The sequence below is a fragment of the Euprymna scolopes genome, chromosome 28 (genome assembly GCF_053919585.1).
Source record: "Euprymna scolopes isolate OS-2025 chromosome 28, ASM5391958v1, whole genome shotgun sequence".
Lineage (NCBI taxonomy): Eukaryota > Metazoa > Mollusca > Cephalopoda > Sepiida > Sepiolidae > Euprymna > Euprymna scolopes.
Window position 1 is genome coordinate 2,739,935 of NC_136509.1, and position 17,092 is coordinate 2,757,026.

Sequence of the window (17,092 nt, forward strand, 5' to 3'; positions counted from 1 at the left end):
CATGGCCATTGACGATACTATTATTAACATTACATCACATTTATAATTATTATTGTTGTTGTTGTTATAACATTATTATTTTGCTATCATTATCATCATCATTAACATCATGACTTTTCGACAGCCTTATAATTGCTATTAAGCTAAGAATCTGCCACACTTAAAACTTTTAATCCTGACCCCCCTTCTCTTTTAATACTGACATCGGATTTAACACTTTACAGAAAGAATTGTTTCGGTCTGTCTAGTCAATATCCGGTCAGAGTAATACAAACTTTAACGGGCTGATTTTTTTAGCCTAATCTTTATTCTTTAAAATTTTAATCTGAAATCAGTTTTACTAATTAAGCTGACGATGAAAGATTAATTGCACTTTTTCTCTTTTTTTGTTCGGTCCCATTTGACTGGAGATCAGCTATTCTTTGGACTACTGCACTATCCGAAAAAAAAATCCATTATTTAGGCTGCTTTGAAAACTTTCCAACCGAACTATATGCATAATTACACTGAATTTTCATGCACGCTAAAATATGCGCGGTTTATTTTGATATACGTTTTCTACATATCCAACATTTTACTCACTTGTTTTCCTTTCCAATTTATAACTACAATCATTGCGGTTTCACTTAAAGCCATAACTAGCAAATTCTAGCATTGCTACAAATATAATTTGCTGATTTTTTTCTGTCCTCTGATGAGAATAATAGTAAGAATAGCATTCTTTGAAACTCCGCAGGATAAGGACTTTGTAAATTGTTGGCTAGAGTATTCAGTCGAACAATAAATTTGGATTGTAAAGTTCAAGTTTTAATTCTTTTTCTCTTATAATAGGCTCTACTCTCTATTGCGCATTGAGTGTTTTTTATCTAGTTGGGATTAAACTATCTATGAATAAATACTGTTATTTATATTAGATTATAGTTTACCATTGTATATATCATGTAAACAATTTATCCTTTTGATTTCATTGCATTATATATATACATATATATATATATATATATATATATATATATATATACTAGTAAATTTATGTGATTAATTCAACTGTATAGGTAATTTTTAGTAAATATACTCGTGTATAAAAATCTCAAGACCAAAATTTTATTGCCGTACCAGAAAGCATTTTCCATTCAACGAAACAGTTTTGTATGCAAGCTATGGAATAAAACACCAAACATTTAACCTGGCATCCTTTCAATTTTTGAATTAAAATAAATGTTTTTTTTATATTTTTATTCTCGATATTATTTTTGTGGAGTAAATAATATCAATCATAAATAAAACACTTATTCCATTCCATAAGCAAAACAAACATTTTCTATTTGAATGCATTGATTTATTCGAATATGAAAAGAACAAATATATTTTCCGACGTCAAAATCACATTTGCCAATATTTTTACAATGGCTGAAATTTGTTAACCGGATGATCAGCAAATTTCATGTTTTTGTTGCAAAGTTTGCAAAACTATTATCGATGTTCACATACGAATAATTATAATGAATTGATAAATTCTGTAGCAAAATTGGGAGAATGCCAAAAATTTTATATTTTCGAGGTGGCTTGAATAAGTAGACATAATGTTCTACAGACATTTAAAATGTTTGTAGACTCTTGAAAATTTAGTATGTTCTTTCAATGCATCTTTTGAGATGATTGGCTTATTTTGTATGATTTCAGGTTCAAATGAACAGCTACAACAGGAATGTGAATACATCTTACTAAAGCCTGATTTTCACAACTGGTGAATTTCAGAAATGTAATCTGAACACGAGAACACTTTGAAAGAACGATATGCAATAAAATTCTGTTTTAAACTTGTAAAATGCCACAGAAACGTATGTAATTATTCAGGCTACTTTTAAACTATTTTGCATGAATTGAGGATCAGTTTTTGGGTGGAAAAAGAGATTCAAAGAAGGCAGGCAGTCGGTGATGTACGATGAGAGAAGTGGGAGGAGTAAAGAAGTCAAAACACCAGTGTTGATTAGCCAAATAAAGAATGTTTCAAACTGCTTTGAACCATCTTGCGTGTCTATACGAAAAAGAGTCTGGAAACTTATTTAAATTACTTCATCTATGAAAGTTTGTGACATGCCATGACATGACGTGTGTAATTTTTTTCTTTCCATGAAACAGACGATAGAATTCAAAATCAGTGGTGCAATTTTGACCTGAGAATAATGATTATTTTAATTTTTTGAATGAAGCATTATCCTCAGAATTCACATTGCTTTATATGTTTATGAAATCGAATAAGCGTTTACTTAAATTTTGTTACATTTTTAGTCTAAATAATTATAAGAAACACTCGAATGAATGTCAAAGGAAAAGTCATAGAGTCATTTAATGCCAAAACAGGACATATGGTTTCTATGCAACTGGCGTGTAGATAAATTGTTTTAGAAGCTTATATATTATGACACCAAAAAGTGTAAACGATAGTTTTTTTTATATATAAAAGTAATTTTTACAAGTTCTATGATTTCCTGTAACAGTGATCTCTTGCTCTTAACACTCTTCAACACTAAAACAAAAATCCCCATCAAAGAATGTAATTTTTCCAAAATTGTTCATCGTAAAACGAACTTACGAGTGTGGCCTTTAAGTTTGCAGACTTTTTGTACAAGCATTAAAAATTGTCGAAAACTTTTGAAATTTAAGTATGCTTATATTATCATTCTTGTGAGAACACTGACTAATTTTTATGATTTCAGGTTCAAATAAACAGCTACAGCAGGTATTAGAAGACGCGCTGCTAAAGCCTGATGGTTACAGATGGTGAATTAATAAAAATACAATATGGACGTAAATCTTATTTAGATGAACGATATGCAATATAATTCTGTTCTAAACTTTGAAAAAAACATAGGAATATATGGAATTCTTCAGACTGCCTTTGGACCATCTTGCATGAATCAAGCATCAGTTTTTCAATGACATAAGAGATTCAAGAAAGGCAAGAAGTCCGTGAAGGAGGATGAGAGGTGTGGGAGGAGTAAGGCCGTCAGAGCAACAGAGTTTATTGCCCGAATATAGAATTTCATGGATAAGGACCGTCTTGTGTTTATAGAGACAATAAGTGCACAGTTTGATGTCAGTATGGGAATTGTACACACAATTATTGGGCGGGAAACTGAAGATGTGGAAGATTTACGCGACGTTTGTCCCCAGGGTGCTCAGAGAAGATGTGAAATAAGGACAGACTATTTGCCCCAGATATATCCTACCCCGCCCTAATGGCTAGATCTTGCTGTCTATGACTTTTGGTTATTTCTTAAGATCACGGAATACAGGCTGTCATGCGACAACTGAAGAGATGATAGAGGATTTGATGACTGCCGTAAACACGCTGAAACAAGAGGACTTCAATGCAGCCTTCAATATGGTGTTTGAACAGTACAACAAGGGCATTGCTGCCGGAGGACATTACTTCGATGGAGATTAGAATTTCATTTGTGTATTATGAATAAAAAAGTAAGGAAACATATTGAAGACTCCTCGTATAGAAATTGCATTGTAATAAATATAGCAAAGTTTCAGAATTTCTAATGATTGATAGATTTATAATTTATATAATTCGGACTATTGCTTTCACCTCGGATGTCATTCTAACACCGTTTTGTCATACAAACTGTGACATATTCCAGGTTCGTCTAGTGGAACTCGGGGATCTCCACGTAATTTCTTATTGAACACTTAACAATCCAGATGAGTATATTGATATCGCTTCGTCAGCTGTGACTGGACAGCAGTTTTAAATAACCATAAATTTTATCCTAGTGCTGCTTGTACTAGTATTTTACTTTACAATAGGTTGTCACTAAGAACCGATTGCACCTAGCACTTTATCCGTTGTGCTACGTTAATCAAATAAAATGCTCAATTCGAAATTACACAGTTTGACATAAAGATTCTTGTCATTAAAGCTTACATGAACATGTGGTGGAATTCATATTTAAGGCTAGAACATATAATATAATCCTAATCACACATTTCTTTCGAATATTAAATTCTACATAAAATAATGCTGATATTTTTAGAAAAATAGTTTCGTTAAATTCTAATCGATCGTAACGATATATGATTTTGGTTTGAATCAAGCAATGTCTAAAATATCCATATACTTTTTTAAATAGTTTAATTCATGTAGTTAATAGAGGATATATTATAATAATTTTACAATATATATTGTTGAATAAATTAGATACTCTCTTACTTACGCGAATTAAAAACGCATCGACCCAAACAGATCCACCGCTTCCTCCGCCGGCGCCCTTGGATTTTCCATGAATTCCATTTGCCTTAATTAGACCATCATTTCGTAGAGTGGAAGTTACTTTAATAAAAATACTGCCAGCTCCATTTCCACCGGATCCAACTACTGTCCCGTCGCCACCAGCACAACCCAAATCCATCGGTTCGAACAAATTTCCGTATGCTTTACCTGTCCTTAAGACGTTGCTTCCTTGTCCTCCCCGACCACCATGGCCAGCACCTAATAGAAAAGTAAATTAAATAAAACCATATAAAAATTAGAGCTAATAAAATTTTTTTTTTTTATTGTTTCAAGGTTGTATCGTGGATATATTTCTGACTTTTCTAGATTTTTCTTACCTAATATATATAAATATTTCTTAAGAACATAAATTGATGCATATACGCTCATCTCTTGCTAAATAGCAGTTATCAGCATGGTTTGAAAACTCTCTATCACTTAGATAAAGGAATCTGTATATAACTGCGGCGTTGGTACTTTCCAACGATCGCTTATAATAAACAACAAAATAATATTTAAGCGATAAAAACCGTACATATTTTCAGGCCAAACGTCGTAGGTCAGTGTTGAAACGGCAGACTATAGACAATGTAGTTGTCGGTACGATGGTGGCTAAAGTAAAGCCATGCTTATTGAATGCTTGTTCACAAGAAACGCGCATCCATAATTCATTTTTTATATAAAGTTGACTTTTATTTCTTGCCCTGATATTAAAATCTTTCTTTTTTTTCCCTGAAGTAACATCTGATTTGATGTTTTTCTCCACTTTTACAACTTTGAATAGTGGCAGCAAAACAGCAGAACTTTCTTTTGAATAACTGTCCATGGCTGGATATTGAAGCCTCTTGTATTCCTATTTTGGTTGCTGCAGTTGTTGGTGGTAGGGAGCCAGATCCTTTTTATCAATGTCTGGTGGCAAATCTAGGTTTGCCTCTAGTATTACTATAGTGTCACTTTCAGATTATGAAGTTAGCACAATTGCTTTCCTCTTCCCGTCTGGTGCATGAACAAGTTAAGGGGCCCTTTTTATCCTGGGTGCCAGCCTGGTAGTTTTTTCTTTTGTTTTTACTCATCTTCATTTTGTCTTTCTTAAAAAATATTTAGTCAGAGTTTACTTCCGGTGAGAAATATCCTCATGTCAGTGTCTCCTCCCTGACAAACCCTTATACAGAAAGACTGAAGACACCTGAAGGTGATGTCGAGTAAGCGTTTTCTTTATGTGTGTGTAAATATGACATTACCTGTGTGTGTGCGAAACGTCTCTACCAAACTCTTCACTGAAGAATTAGTCTACCGATTTGAAACTTGATATATGAGGTATTTAACGCTAAATGACGTCTATGACTATAGCCCTGAATATTTTGGTTTTGATTCCAGTTGATAGCACCCAGTCATTTTATTATTTTTACATTTTAAAATCATTACTTTATATATTGGGTAAGTACAATAATCGATAGAGAATCTGGATGTATTACAATTTCAAACTTAAGCGTATTTTACAACTGAGCAACGCCGGGCGGATGGATATATATATATATATATATATATATATATATATATATATATATATATATATATATATGTATAAGGAATGAAAAATATACCAGCGGTGGTTGACGTTATGTTTAAAGAAAAATAGAAAAACCGAATGAAATTATTAAAAAATCAACGTTTCGTCCTTGTTTCAGAGGACATCTTCAGGATGATTGAAATAAAAATGTAAGAAAAGAAAAAGTCATAGATCGTGCGAAAAAAGACAGTTTTAAAATCCTACCCATGTCGAGAAGGACAAATATTGATACGCACACATATTTGTCCTTCCCGACATGGGTAGGATTTAAAAACTGTCTTTTTTCGCACGATCTATGACTTTTTCTTTTCTTACATTTTTATTTCAATCATCCTGAAGATGTCCTCTGAAACAAGGACGAAACGTTGATTTTTTAATAATTTCATTCGGTTTTTCTATTTTTCTTTAAACATATATATATATATATATATATATATATATATATATATATATATATATATATATATATATGAATTCGACCAATCAAAAGGAGAGAGTTAACGCTGGTATTTACGCGCAAAAAAACTTTCTACCAGTTAGGTAGATAATTTATATACAACAACGGTGTTCCCTTGTTTCATCGCTACGAAACACATAAGTTATAATTATATATGCATATATCTATATACCTACAAAATCGAGTTCTTTCACGCTCTTACATAAATATTAAAAGACTATTTTTTCTATTAAAACCTAACACTGGGCAACACATGTTTCCTTATTGAATGTTGTCTAGATTTCTGCAACTGATTAAGGGTATTTCTAGAACTTTTGAATCGGGAAATGACAACTGCTTCAGTTTATGTGCTAAGTTGATTTGAAAACAAAAAAAAAAATCAAATCTTGTGATAAAATCGATTACAGTTTGGGGCATTATCAGCTGATTTTAGTACAAACATATCACCAAAAGTATGTTTTTAAGAGAAACAATGTATTCTCAATAACATAGTGATTATCCGCTAGAAACGCAGATTACTGTAAACTGAATGGTGATCATTGATGAATGCGAGTACACGTAAACTGCATGTTGTTTCACCACTGTTCAACCTCAAAGCTTGAACCTCTATTTCTTTGAACTCCTGGAATTTTCAGCGGTAGGAGTTTTCTCGTCAGATCCCAACAGTAGTCTTCAATCATGGCTGTGAAGCAGCAACTCTGGTGCCTGATTTCCATATCTTGTAAGTTCTGATAAATCTCTCCACCTTCTCGTCAGTCATTGATCCATATTCTCAGGAAACCGATCCATAAGTGGAAATAGGTTGTCCATCTTAACGATCATAATGCAACTCAAGGTTCTGAAAGTAGTCAGTATGTTGTTGACAAGTTCTGCATAGTTGCCGGCCTTATTGTTGTCAAGAAAGTTCTTCAGAACTAGGACAAATACCTTTTACGCTCCAGGTTTCACTGCGTTCATTGAGTTTTCGAACGATAGATCCTAGACCGGCTGCCGAATCTGAGGACCGTCAAAGATGTCAGCTTTCAACTTCATCATGCTCAATCCTGGAAAAAGCTATGCACAAGTAAATGAAGCAGTCACCATTCATATCCAGGGCCTTGGCGAACTGCTTTAGCGAAGCTTGATGTGCATCAGTCGGAAGTGTATTTTGTTTCTGTCCACCAAAGAATCGTTGATGGCGTTCCTTTCTTTGCAACGGACCAATTCTTCCGCACAGACGAGCTATTCTTATATGTATGCTGAGCACCAGTTTTTTTTTGTTTTTTTTTTAAAGATTTCGAGGTTTTATGACTTCAAGCTGATCCCTTTTAGTCAGAATAGCCTACGATCCGATCTGAATACTTCTAGTCATTGAAACAATCATCTCGAATCCAAAAACTCTTTCGACAAGACATTTTACCTCCACAACTTCTAAAATGCCCCGCACATGCTTACATGTGAACAAAAAAAAAAGATTGACATGTTGTTTGATTGAGTAAAACTGATGCGACTTTTGGAATCAGCGCATCAGTTTCATCCTTCATCAGCTGACAACAAATTTGTTGTTGAGCAGTGTTATTAAAACGAACTTTTTAATATACACATTTATGAACATGCGAGCCACTACATGAAGTTTAATTATATTTGCATATTCTTTTTTAATTCATTCCTTTTTAATTCATTCCTTTTTAATTCATTACTTTTTAATTCATTACTTTTTAAAACAATTTATGGTTTGTTATAACTTAATTGCTTTATTTCACTAACGCTATCTTTAATTTACGAATATATTTTGTATAATTGCGTGGAATTTAAGATTAAAATGTTCCAGCATACGCATATATATATATATATATATATATATATATATATATATATATATATATTTAGAGAGGAGTTTGGTAGAGATTTCTCACGCACGCACGGACAAGGATATATATATATATATATATATTCTTGTCCGTGCGCGCCTAAAAAGTCTCTACCAAACTCCTCTTTGAATATTGGGTCTCCAAAGTTGAAGTTTGATATATAGGGTAGTTGGACCTGTAACACACTTTCGTTTTGGTTTTTAGTATAGCTGCTAAAAGTGTGAAAAATTATTAAAATAACCTTGGCCTGGAATAAATTTCTCATAATAGTTTTTTCTTCCGCATGCGTTAATCAAAAGTTATACGTTAAACTATAGTCGCTCTTGCAGTTTTTGTATAAATATGAATTTAGATCAAATTCAAACGGATAAGGCTTCAGAGCTGCATGTTAAAGTTTCGATTTTAGCTGATAAAACACAAGTATTTTTTTAAATATTTGAAATGACTACTATACATTAGGTACAATATAATAATCGATAGAGAATAAGCTGTATAATCATAAATCCAAAATCCAAATTAAAATGTAATATTTAAGCTTATTTTACTACTGGGCAACGGCGGGCGGCATGCTGGTGCACACACACACACACACACACACACACACACACACACACATATATATATATGTGTGTGCATTATATGAGTGTTGGTGTTTGTGTGTGTAGTTGTTACGGTAAATTGCGGACTGAAATAAAATTTATTTTGACTGCTATCGTGTACCTGACGCTTCGCCACATCCGTTACAAATATATCAGTGCAGACATCATTGCAAATTACACATTGGAAATCGCATTATCTCGTCTGTGCCTATATAAAATAGCTGTTTTGTCTAATGAAATAACTGGAACTGATCATTTTTCCACTATAATTATACAATCCTTAAGCAGGCTCATCAGACCGAACACATTTGTATGCCCAATAAAGCATATAATTAAAATACCATATACTAATAAATCATTTTTCTGTCAAAATTCTTGTTTGTACCGAAGCCATATTTTGTGAATATAACACAAAAAATCGTTATTATTTAAGAAATAAACTTAAACTAAAATTCATTATAAAATATTATCATAGGGCTTCCTAACGGCTGTATTATTTATAAATAAATGTAATTTATAATAAAAATTTTATAAAAAAAAAAAAAACTCTAAATTACTACATCATTTGACATTTTAAAATAAGTTTTAAAGTCCAAAATAATCACCTAGTACAATTAAATAAAAGAGATTAGTTAAATATATTCGAGAAAACGAACAATTCTCACCTGAGCCAGCGGAGCCTGAAAATCCTTGCCCGGTGTGACAAATTTTGTTATGACTTTCAGTTCCTATAATGCCCAGGGCGTCGACCGTTAAATTCTGACTGTACAAATAGATGCCGACTGCAGAGATTTTACCGTGCCCTTGAACCCGTATATCGTCAGCCTGCAAAATAAATGAAAATTAGAAATTTTTAATTGAGATTATTTAAAATATATATGAAACGCTGTTATACATATATAATACACTTTACATATATCATCTTGTTGTTTTATTTTACTTCAGTCGAAGTTCTCAGAAATCAAGAGGCCCACAACCTCGGGCAAACACTTGAACTCTATATGAGCTACGTAGGTATTCGAATGTTCTATTAAACTTCCTTATCTATCGAACTCTGGGTTAGTAAATAAATTAAGAACATAATTTTCCTCTTCCCTATTAACCATTTTCATACGTTGTGGTATATCTTTCATTTTGGTCTCTTGGTCTTACTGGATTGCAGAACAAGAATTTATCTAGTCTGGTGGAGTATCCAGTTTCGTGCAGTTTGTTCTCGCAAACCCCTTTACAAAGAGACCTTAGACACTCGAGGATAGTGTCTAGTAGGCATTCAAGTTTAACTCCAATCAGATTATATACTGGAATATTATCTCCATTGCTATAACAAAGCAATATCTTTCACTCCAGCATCTCAAGATTTACTGTTACGGAACTAAAATACTAAAATAAAAAGTTACTTCGATTGTAATTTTTGCCCTATTAAATTGTGATTTGTGCTCGATACTTTATATGACATGCTGCTATGACCTTACGCGCACATGCAACTGGGAATCGCATTCACCGTTATCCTCGAGTGCCTTTTGGCCTTGGGAAGTCCTGAATTATTAGTCTGGAGACAAATTTCATTGACTGTGATTCATCAAAATTACTGCACCTATGTCACATCAAGGAAACTATACCCAGCAAACTAGAATAACAGCAAATAAATAAATAAAATAATAATAAATAAAACAACAAAAAACTAAAGATCCTCAGATCGGAGACAATTCTAATTGTTGCTTAAAAATAACTAACTTAAGCCCGAAATACCTCTATAAGGCCAACATTTGCTCATGTATTGATGCACTGTTAACACATTTGGACTAGTGCATCTGCTACTTGTCTTTCACTTCTGGACACGGTTCAAAAGAGGGTCGCTAATCTAATAGGTCCTGAACTGTCATCTAGGCTTCAGCTAACTAAAAGCACTTGTACCCTCTCGACGTGAATACCTCCAACAAACTCGACAAGCAGCTAAGTCCCACCCCTTCACAATAGAAACTACTAGGTGTAAGAAAACCTTCTACTCCAATAGTTTCTCCCCCAGACTCCGAATAACTTTAGCTCTTTACACTTCAGTTGGAGCATTTCAGTTCATTAATGTGACCATATCAGTTGAGCTATCATTATACGTCATACTTTCGCATGGAAGTCTATAGATTAATCTGTGCCTAAATCAAAACGTAGAGTCCATGAACAAAGCTTCTTTCTTAGAAGTGCACGTCTGTGGAACTCTCTTCTGTTTGGCTGTTTTCCACCTGACTACAACTTGGATGTCTTCAAGTCCAACATAGACAAATTCCTGATGAATCGCCCACTTAAGTAAGACACTTTATCAAATCTTCGATGCTAACGATTACTACGATACTATCACATTGATTACTGTACACGCAATAACTCTTATCCCCGATTGGCTTCCGAGCCTTGATAAGTGGTGACCCCATGTAAAAAAAAGTCTATAGAAGAGGAAACTGCAGACAGGATTATGTTGTTTTGATGTTTTTTCATTAACAATGTTTCGCAGCAATATATTATTGAATTTCAAATCGAATATTTTATTTAACCAATGGGGGTAGTTTGCTTGTGTCCAGTCAGCTATTACTGGATAGAAGTTTATAATCTCGCTTGTGCATAAATAACGTGGCTGTTTCGTGTAATTAAATAACTGTAACTGATCATTTTTCAACTATATTTATACAGGCCTTAAGCAGGCTCATCAGATCGAATAAATTTTTTATGCCAAATAAAGCATATAATTAGCGTAATGTAATACATCATTTTTAGGGTCAAAATTCTTGTTTATACGTAAGCCACATTTTGAGAATACAATACGAAAATCATTATTTAAAAAAATATCCAAACATCTTTTTTTGTTTTGTTCTTGAATTAAACACTAGAATATATATTACGGGGTCACTGTTAACATTATAGCCAAAACGTACTTTCGTCGGATGCCCATACATTAGTCATAAAACCTTTGTACGACACACAATTGCCGATCATTTCAAATAATAAAAAATAAATCTGAATTATAGATTTATTCTATTTATTATTCCGCCCCAAAAGACACCGTGCACGTGGGAGGAAATTGAAAATATCTAATCTTAATTCCTAAAAGACTATGTGACATAGACAACATGCTCATTAATATGCAGGTGACGCTCGGTAATGGTTAACGGCAGTGACTGATAACCTGGTGGTATGAAGTTCGAACCCAGTTTGGTCAACAGATCATTTTCATTTAGAGACGTTAGTACTCTTCACTTGGTACCTCATGTACGTACACGATGTGTTCCTAGAAAAATATTCTAATTAGAAAGACATCAGAGAAACGAAAGCAAAAAATAATCATCTTCATCTATTCAGAACGAATGAATGAAGGTGAACAACACTAATAACTGCAACTTTTATCGTTATTTTAATATAGGATATTGTAAGAAGGTGTTTATTTTATGTGGCGCTTCACCGAAACTTTAACGTTACCCACGTTCACACAGGGGACTCTCAAGTGTAGAGGAATACATCACATGGAGCAGAAAACAGGTAATAGCTCAACTCAGTTTTTTTTGTAATAACCTCCTTCCTTTCTGTGTACTTTCCCAAATATATACTAGTGCATATTGTGAACCAGATGTATCTCTGCATTCGCTCGGCTTTAGTCGGAATATGACGTCAACAGCCGGATTAAACCAAGCAATAGCTCGGGATTTACTGCAGTCTTACCTAACACGTTGATCAGCCAATAAACGTGGAGCGCTGAATTACAACAGTGCGGCGGCTTGTGCGCGCCTAGCAGATGATTTTTGGATAAATATTAGAAAAAAAGAAAACTATTTTGTTTTTGATTTTTCTAACCTTTTATTGACAGCTATTATTAAAAGAAAATGAATAATAAAACATCAAATTACGGTTAGTCGGTTTGCTTTGTTTTCGGTTTCTACATTTGGCATTTATTTATTTTGCTGTTTTCTTTTACGTAGACTTGTTATGATTTTATCGGCAACGCTCGGCATAATTTGACTGTTGACATCATGTTCTGGCAAGGGCTGAGCGAACGCTGAGATACGTCTGCTTCACAATATGAGATACGTCTGGTGCACAATAGCCTGGAATGAAATGTAATCGTCTTCTCTCACGTTATCATGCGCCTTCTATCTGATCTCGGTCAACTCGAACGTAATCCACGCCTCTTAAGATATCTCGAACATTTTCGCGAACGTATTTTCGAACGTACTCCCGGATTTTTTCTCGGATGTGTTCTCAGAGTGCTCTCAAGCGTGATCTCTCTCCTTATAAAAAATTTCTTTTTACAAACCGTGACATCATTTCGCACACAGTTCGGAATTTGCATACGCTCGTCCGCGCTCTGGTCAATGAGAGATGAGCAGAAGATAATCATTTAAGTGGTCGTCCTGTTCTTCTGATTAAATCCTTCTTGTTATTTTCCTCAGCAAATTTACAAACATGAGCTGCCATTTCTTAAGTGCTGTTGAAGTTGTGTGTCAAAATATACCAGTTAGTTCATCATTGCACCATGGAAAAAACAGGGGCATTTTATAAGCATCATGTTTTACGTTGCAAACGCAACTTTAGTGTACATTTTCTTTGTGTCTGTATTCCATTTAAATATTTTAACCTAACATTTATTATGAATGCAATGCCCTCTTATTTCGCGCCAGGGTCCGTAAAACAATTACGCATTAATAAGTATTTGTTATCTGTAAGAGAATTGGCAATACCAGTACAAATCATTTTACTTGCATCGCATGTTTTTATTTTTTTTTTAAATACCGCTTTGAATTTTCATTTAACACAGGCACAAGTCGAACCCGCTTAGTGAGACGGAATTCATTGCTTATTTTTCCTAGTGGAGCGTTTTTATCTCGTCTTATTTTAGTTTCTTGCTCAATCCAAGCCTTCTCTATCACTAACGCACTCATAACCGTCTCCATTTCCGTCTCCCATTCCTGTATCAATTCGCATCAACATTAGCTTTCTCAAGTTCATCTTATTTGTTTCCTTCAGAAAGGTTTGTTTATGAGAAATGTGGATTAACAAATGTAAAAAGAAACGTGAAGGATGTTATAGTTTGCTTTATTTTGTTTTACCCCCCCCCCACACACACACACCGAAGAAGGTATACTACTCTCGAAATTAGGGACATCAACACCAACCATCTTGTGCGAAACATTATGTTGGAAAATCAACGTAATATAACTGAAAATTATTAGAAAAGTCCTAATAATTTTTATATACTAAATCGTGTCTACGGTGTTTCCTACGATCCGCATTGATATAGCCTTCAAACACAACTACTATAACAGATATTACATTTAAGTTTCCTCGTATTGCTTTTACTTTTTTCTCGTCCGTATATTGTTGAAACATCTCTGTAAAATAACTGTTGGCATGTGTTCTTCATCTCACAAACAATAATTTGGTGACCGATCACTATCAACCGGAAGATTTTAACTGCGTTCAGTATATAAATAATTTAAATCAATTATTGACATCTATGATGATGACACGACCATCTATGGCTACACATCATAAGCCGTCATTGAAAAAGTTATCTCTGATTCTCTCTCCTCGGGCCTTGAGCGCGTGGTACAGTGGGAGAGAAGGTGTCTGGTTACTTTTAATGCATCTAAAACAAAGCTCCTATCTTTACATCATCAACGCTCTGATCCCCATTTGGCATCAATTGAAATGGACGTCTTGGGGAGGCTCCATGTATTAGCAAGCTTCTGACCTTTACTTCTGATCTGAAATGTAACACGGACATCAAGTCTATTGCCAAGGTCGCTGGAAAAATGGTAAGATCCATCTACCGCCCAGAACATATCTCATTACTGATGCAATTATCTATCTATATAAAGGCCAATTACGTTTAAGGATGGAGTACTGCTGCCACATCTGGGCAGGAGCTGCTAAAATAGCCTATCCTGCCTTGACAGAGTACAAAATAGACTTCGTATCTTGGTGAGGGATGCCGTTTTCTCTTCCTTGCAACTTCTCTCTCACAGAAGAGACGTTGCGACCCTGTCTTTCTTTTATCCATATTTCCATGGCAAGTGCTCGTTTGAACTCCAATCTCTGGTCCCCGTCGCCAATATTTCACGAAAACCACCCGTCTAGCTGACACCACTGTCAATAATTTTCCTCACTCTTTATCTGTGCCTAAATCAAAACGTGCAGTTCATGAACAAAGCTTCTTTCTTAGAAGTGCACGCCTGTGGAACTCTCTTCCGTTTGTCTGTTTCCCACCTGACTATGACTTGGATGTCTTCAAGTCTAACATAAAAAAATTCCTGATAAACCACCTCCTTAAGTAAGACATTTTATCAAATCTCCATTACTAACGATTACTACGATATCATCTCATTGATTACTGTACACGCAATAATCCTTATCCTTGAGTGGCTTCCGGGCCTTGATAAACGGTGGGTTTCATGTACAAAAAATGTATGTTAGTGTGTCAGCGTTTTCTTTGAAACGTACTCTATATCGCTGAACACATATATGGAATTGTCGTGCATATTTTAGATGCGTCCTAGATACATTTAATATATCGGTTCATTGGTCTGTCGAGTTTAAGTGTGAAATATTTCCTGTCAGTCTGTCACGCTTTAGCTTATAATCGCTTTTAAAGAAGATTTGACTGTTCGGTCATTCTTATGCTTAAATTAGCCCTTTCGCTGCTCTATCATGCTTCAGTTAAAATATCACTTGCACTGGTCTATCACGCTTAGGTATAAAATAGCACTCTTAGGTTTCAAATAGAGCATTGTTTTGTCTGCCATTCTTACGTGTTAAATAACACTTTAGCTAGTCTGTCACGCTTCCCTTATCTATTACCTCCATTGGTCTGTCATACGCAAGTTCTAAATATCATATTCGTTTTTTGCTATGCTTAAATTTGAAAAAGTTTGCTGAACCGTCATGATGAGATTTAGAAGATTTTAGCTATACGGCACAATCATTTCGACACACCAGTTCTTAAAAGATTATCGATTTTAAGCAACGTACAGCCTTGTCATTACAATATTTGTGACCAATTTGAGAATACTAGATGGATGGCCGATTTGAGAATATCATACGCTATATGTAGGGGAACGTCGACACCTTCATACAAAAGCCTAACATCGCCATCTCCCCTAATAAGGATATAAATAAGAATGGAGACTGCTTGCGAAATTTATTCTCCCATGAAACTTCCTCCTTCGAAGGAAGTCGGTTGAACAACAGGTTAGCTAGTTTGTCATTTTTAAATCTGAAATAGCACTTATTCGTTAGTAATGCTCAAGTTTAAAATTATAGTTTTCTCACCGATCGCGTATATTTGTCCCTTCCAGTTATATATTCATACGTACGCACTGTGTGACTTTTCAAATCTCTAACACTTCCCGCCAATTTAAAATAACGTCACAGATAATAATCGGTAAAACCAAGAAAAAGTAAAACTCTTTTTTAATGACGATACGCTTAGATATTAGAACGGTTTTGTTTTGTTGTTTTCGTTCACCTTATATTTTACTGATCAGGGTGATCTTTAACGCGTTTCCTGGTGGGGGGTAAATGTCAGCCTCCACTGGGTTGCAGTTATCTCTGACATTTCCGAGTACGGAGCGATAACAACGTAAGATTTTCGTCTCCGACGCGATTTGCTCTTTTTTAACTTCCGACATTTTCTTTTAACTTCTATACAATTTGCATTGATTTCGATAACACCTTCTTTGAATTTTGTTTTTAAATTGAAAACTTATAAGTCAACTTCTTGGATATAATTTTTTTTCCTCTCGTTAAGTTTTCTTTTATCAAGAATCAAAACTGATACATTACAAGGGAAATGTTTTAAACAGAGAAAAAGCAACATAAAATATTAGACATTAGATATCAATTTCTCTCTGTATTGTGTTTCTTTTAAACCTGTCAGTAAGTGATTTATAAACCTAGTATTCAATAATAAAACTGAAATTTGTGCATTTACGAGATGCCTTCAGTAAGTCTTAGAGACTTTTTCGTTAGGACACTTTTGTTGATAGTACACGCATGAAACTCTAGTCCTCTTCGAAGTAATCTCCCCCGGCTGCAATTGGCTTATACCGTTCCCACAATATCTGGGTGCCCATGAAATTCCTCTTGTGCAAGTGTGCCAATGACCCTTATCACAGCCTCTTTTATCTCCCCAATTCTCGCATAACGACAGCCTATTCGTTTTACTTGAGCTTAAGGAATAACTAAAAGTCACAGGGAGCAAGAGGTGGACAATATGGAGGGTGAGGAACTATCTTGGTGCTTATCTTGGTCAAATAGTCTGTGACAAAGATGGAGTTGTGTACTGGTGCTATGGGA

At 34.4% G+C, this 17,092-nt stretch overlaps 1 protein-coding gene across 1 annotated transcript in view; it reads right to left on the reverse strand.

Annotated features, from left to right (window-relative positions):
* Positions 1-17,092, reverse strand: part of LOC145249431 (uncharacterized) — a 911,941-nt gene that overhangs the window by 692,033 nt on the left and 202,816 nt on the right. The window contains exons 22-23 of the mRNA XM_080110989.1: positions 9,424-9,583; positions 4,227-4,501 (exon numbers count right to left, since the gene is read on the reverse strand). Coding sequence (XP_079967115.1) covers positions 4,227-4,501; positions 9,424-9,583 — 435 coding nt within the window. The remainder of the gene's footprint in view (positions 1-4,226; positions 4,502-9,423; positions 9,584-17,092) is intronic.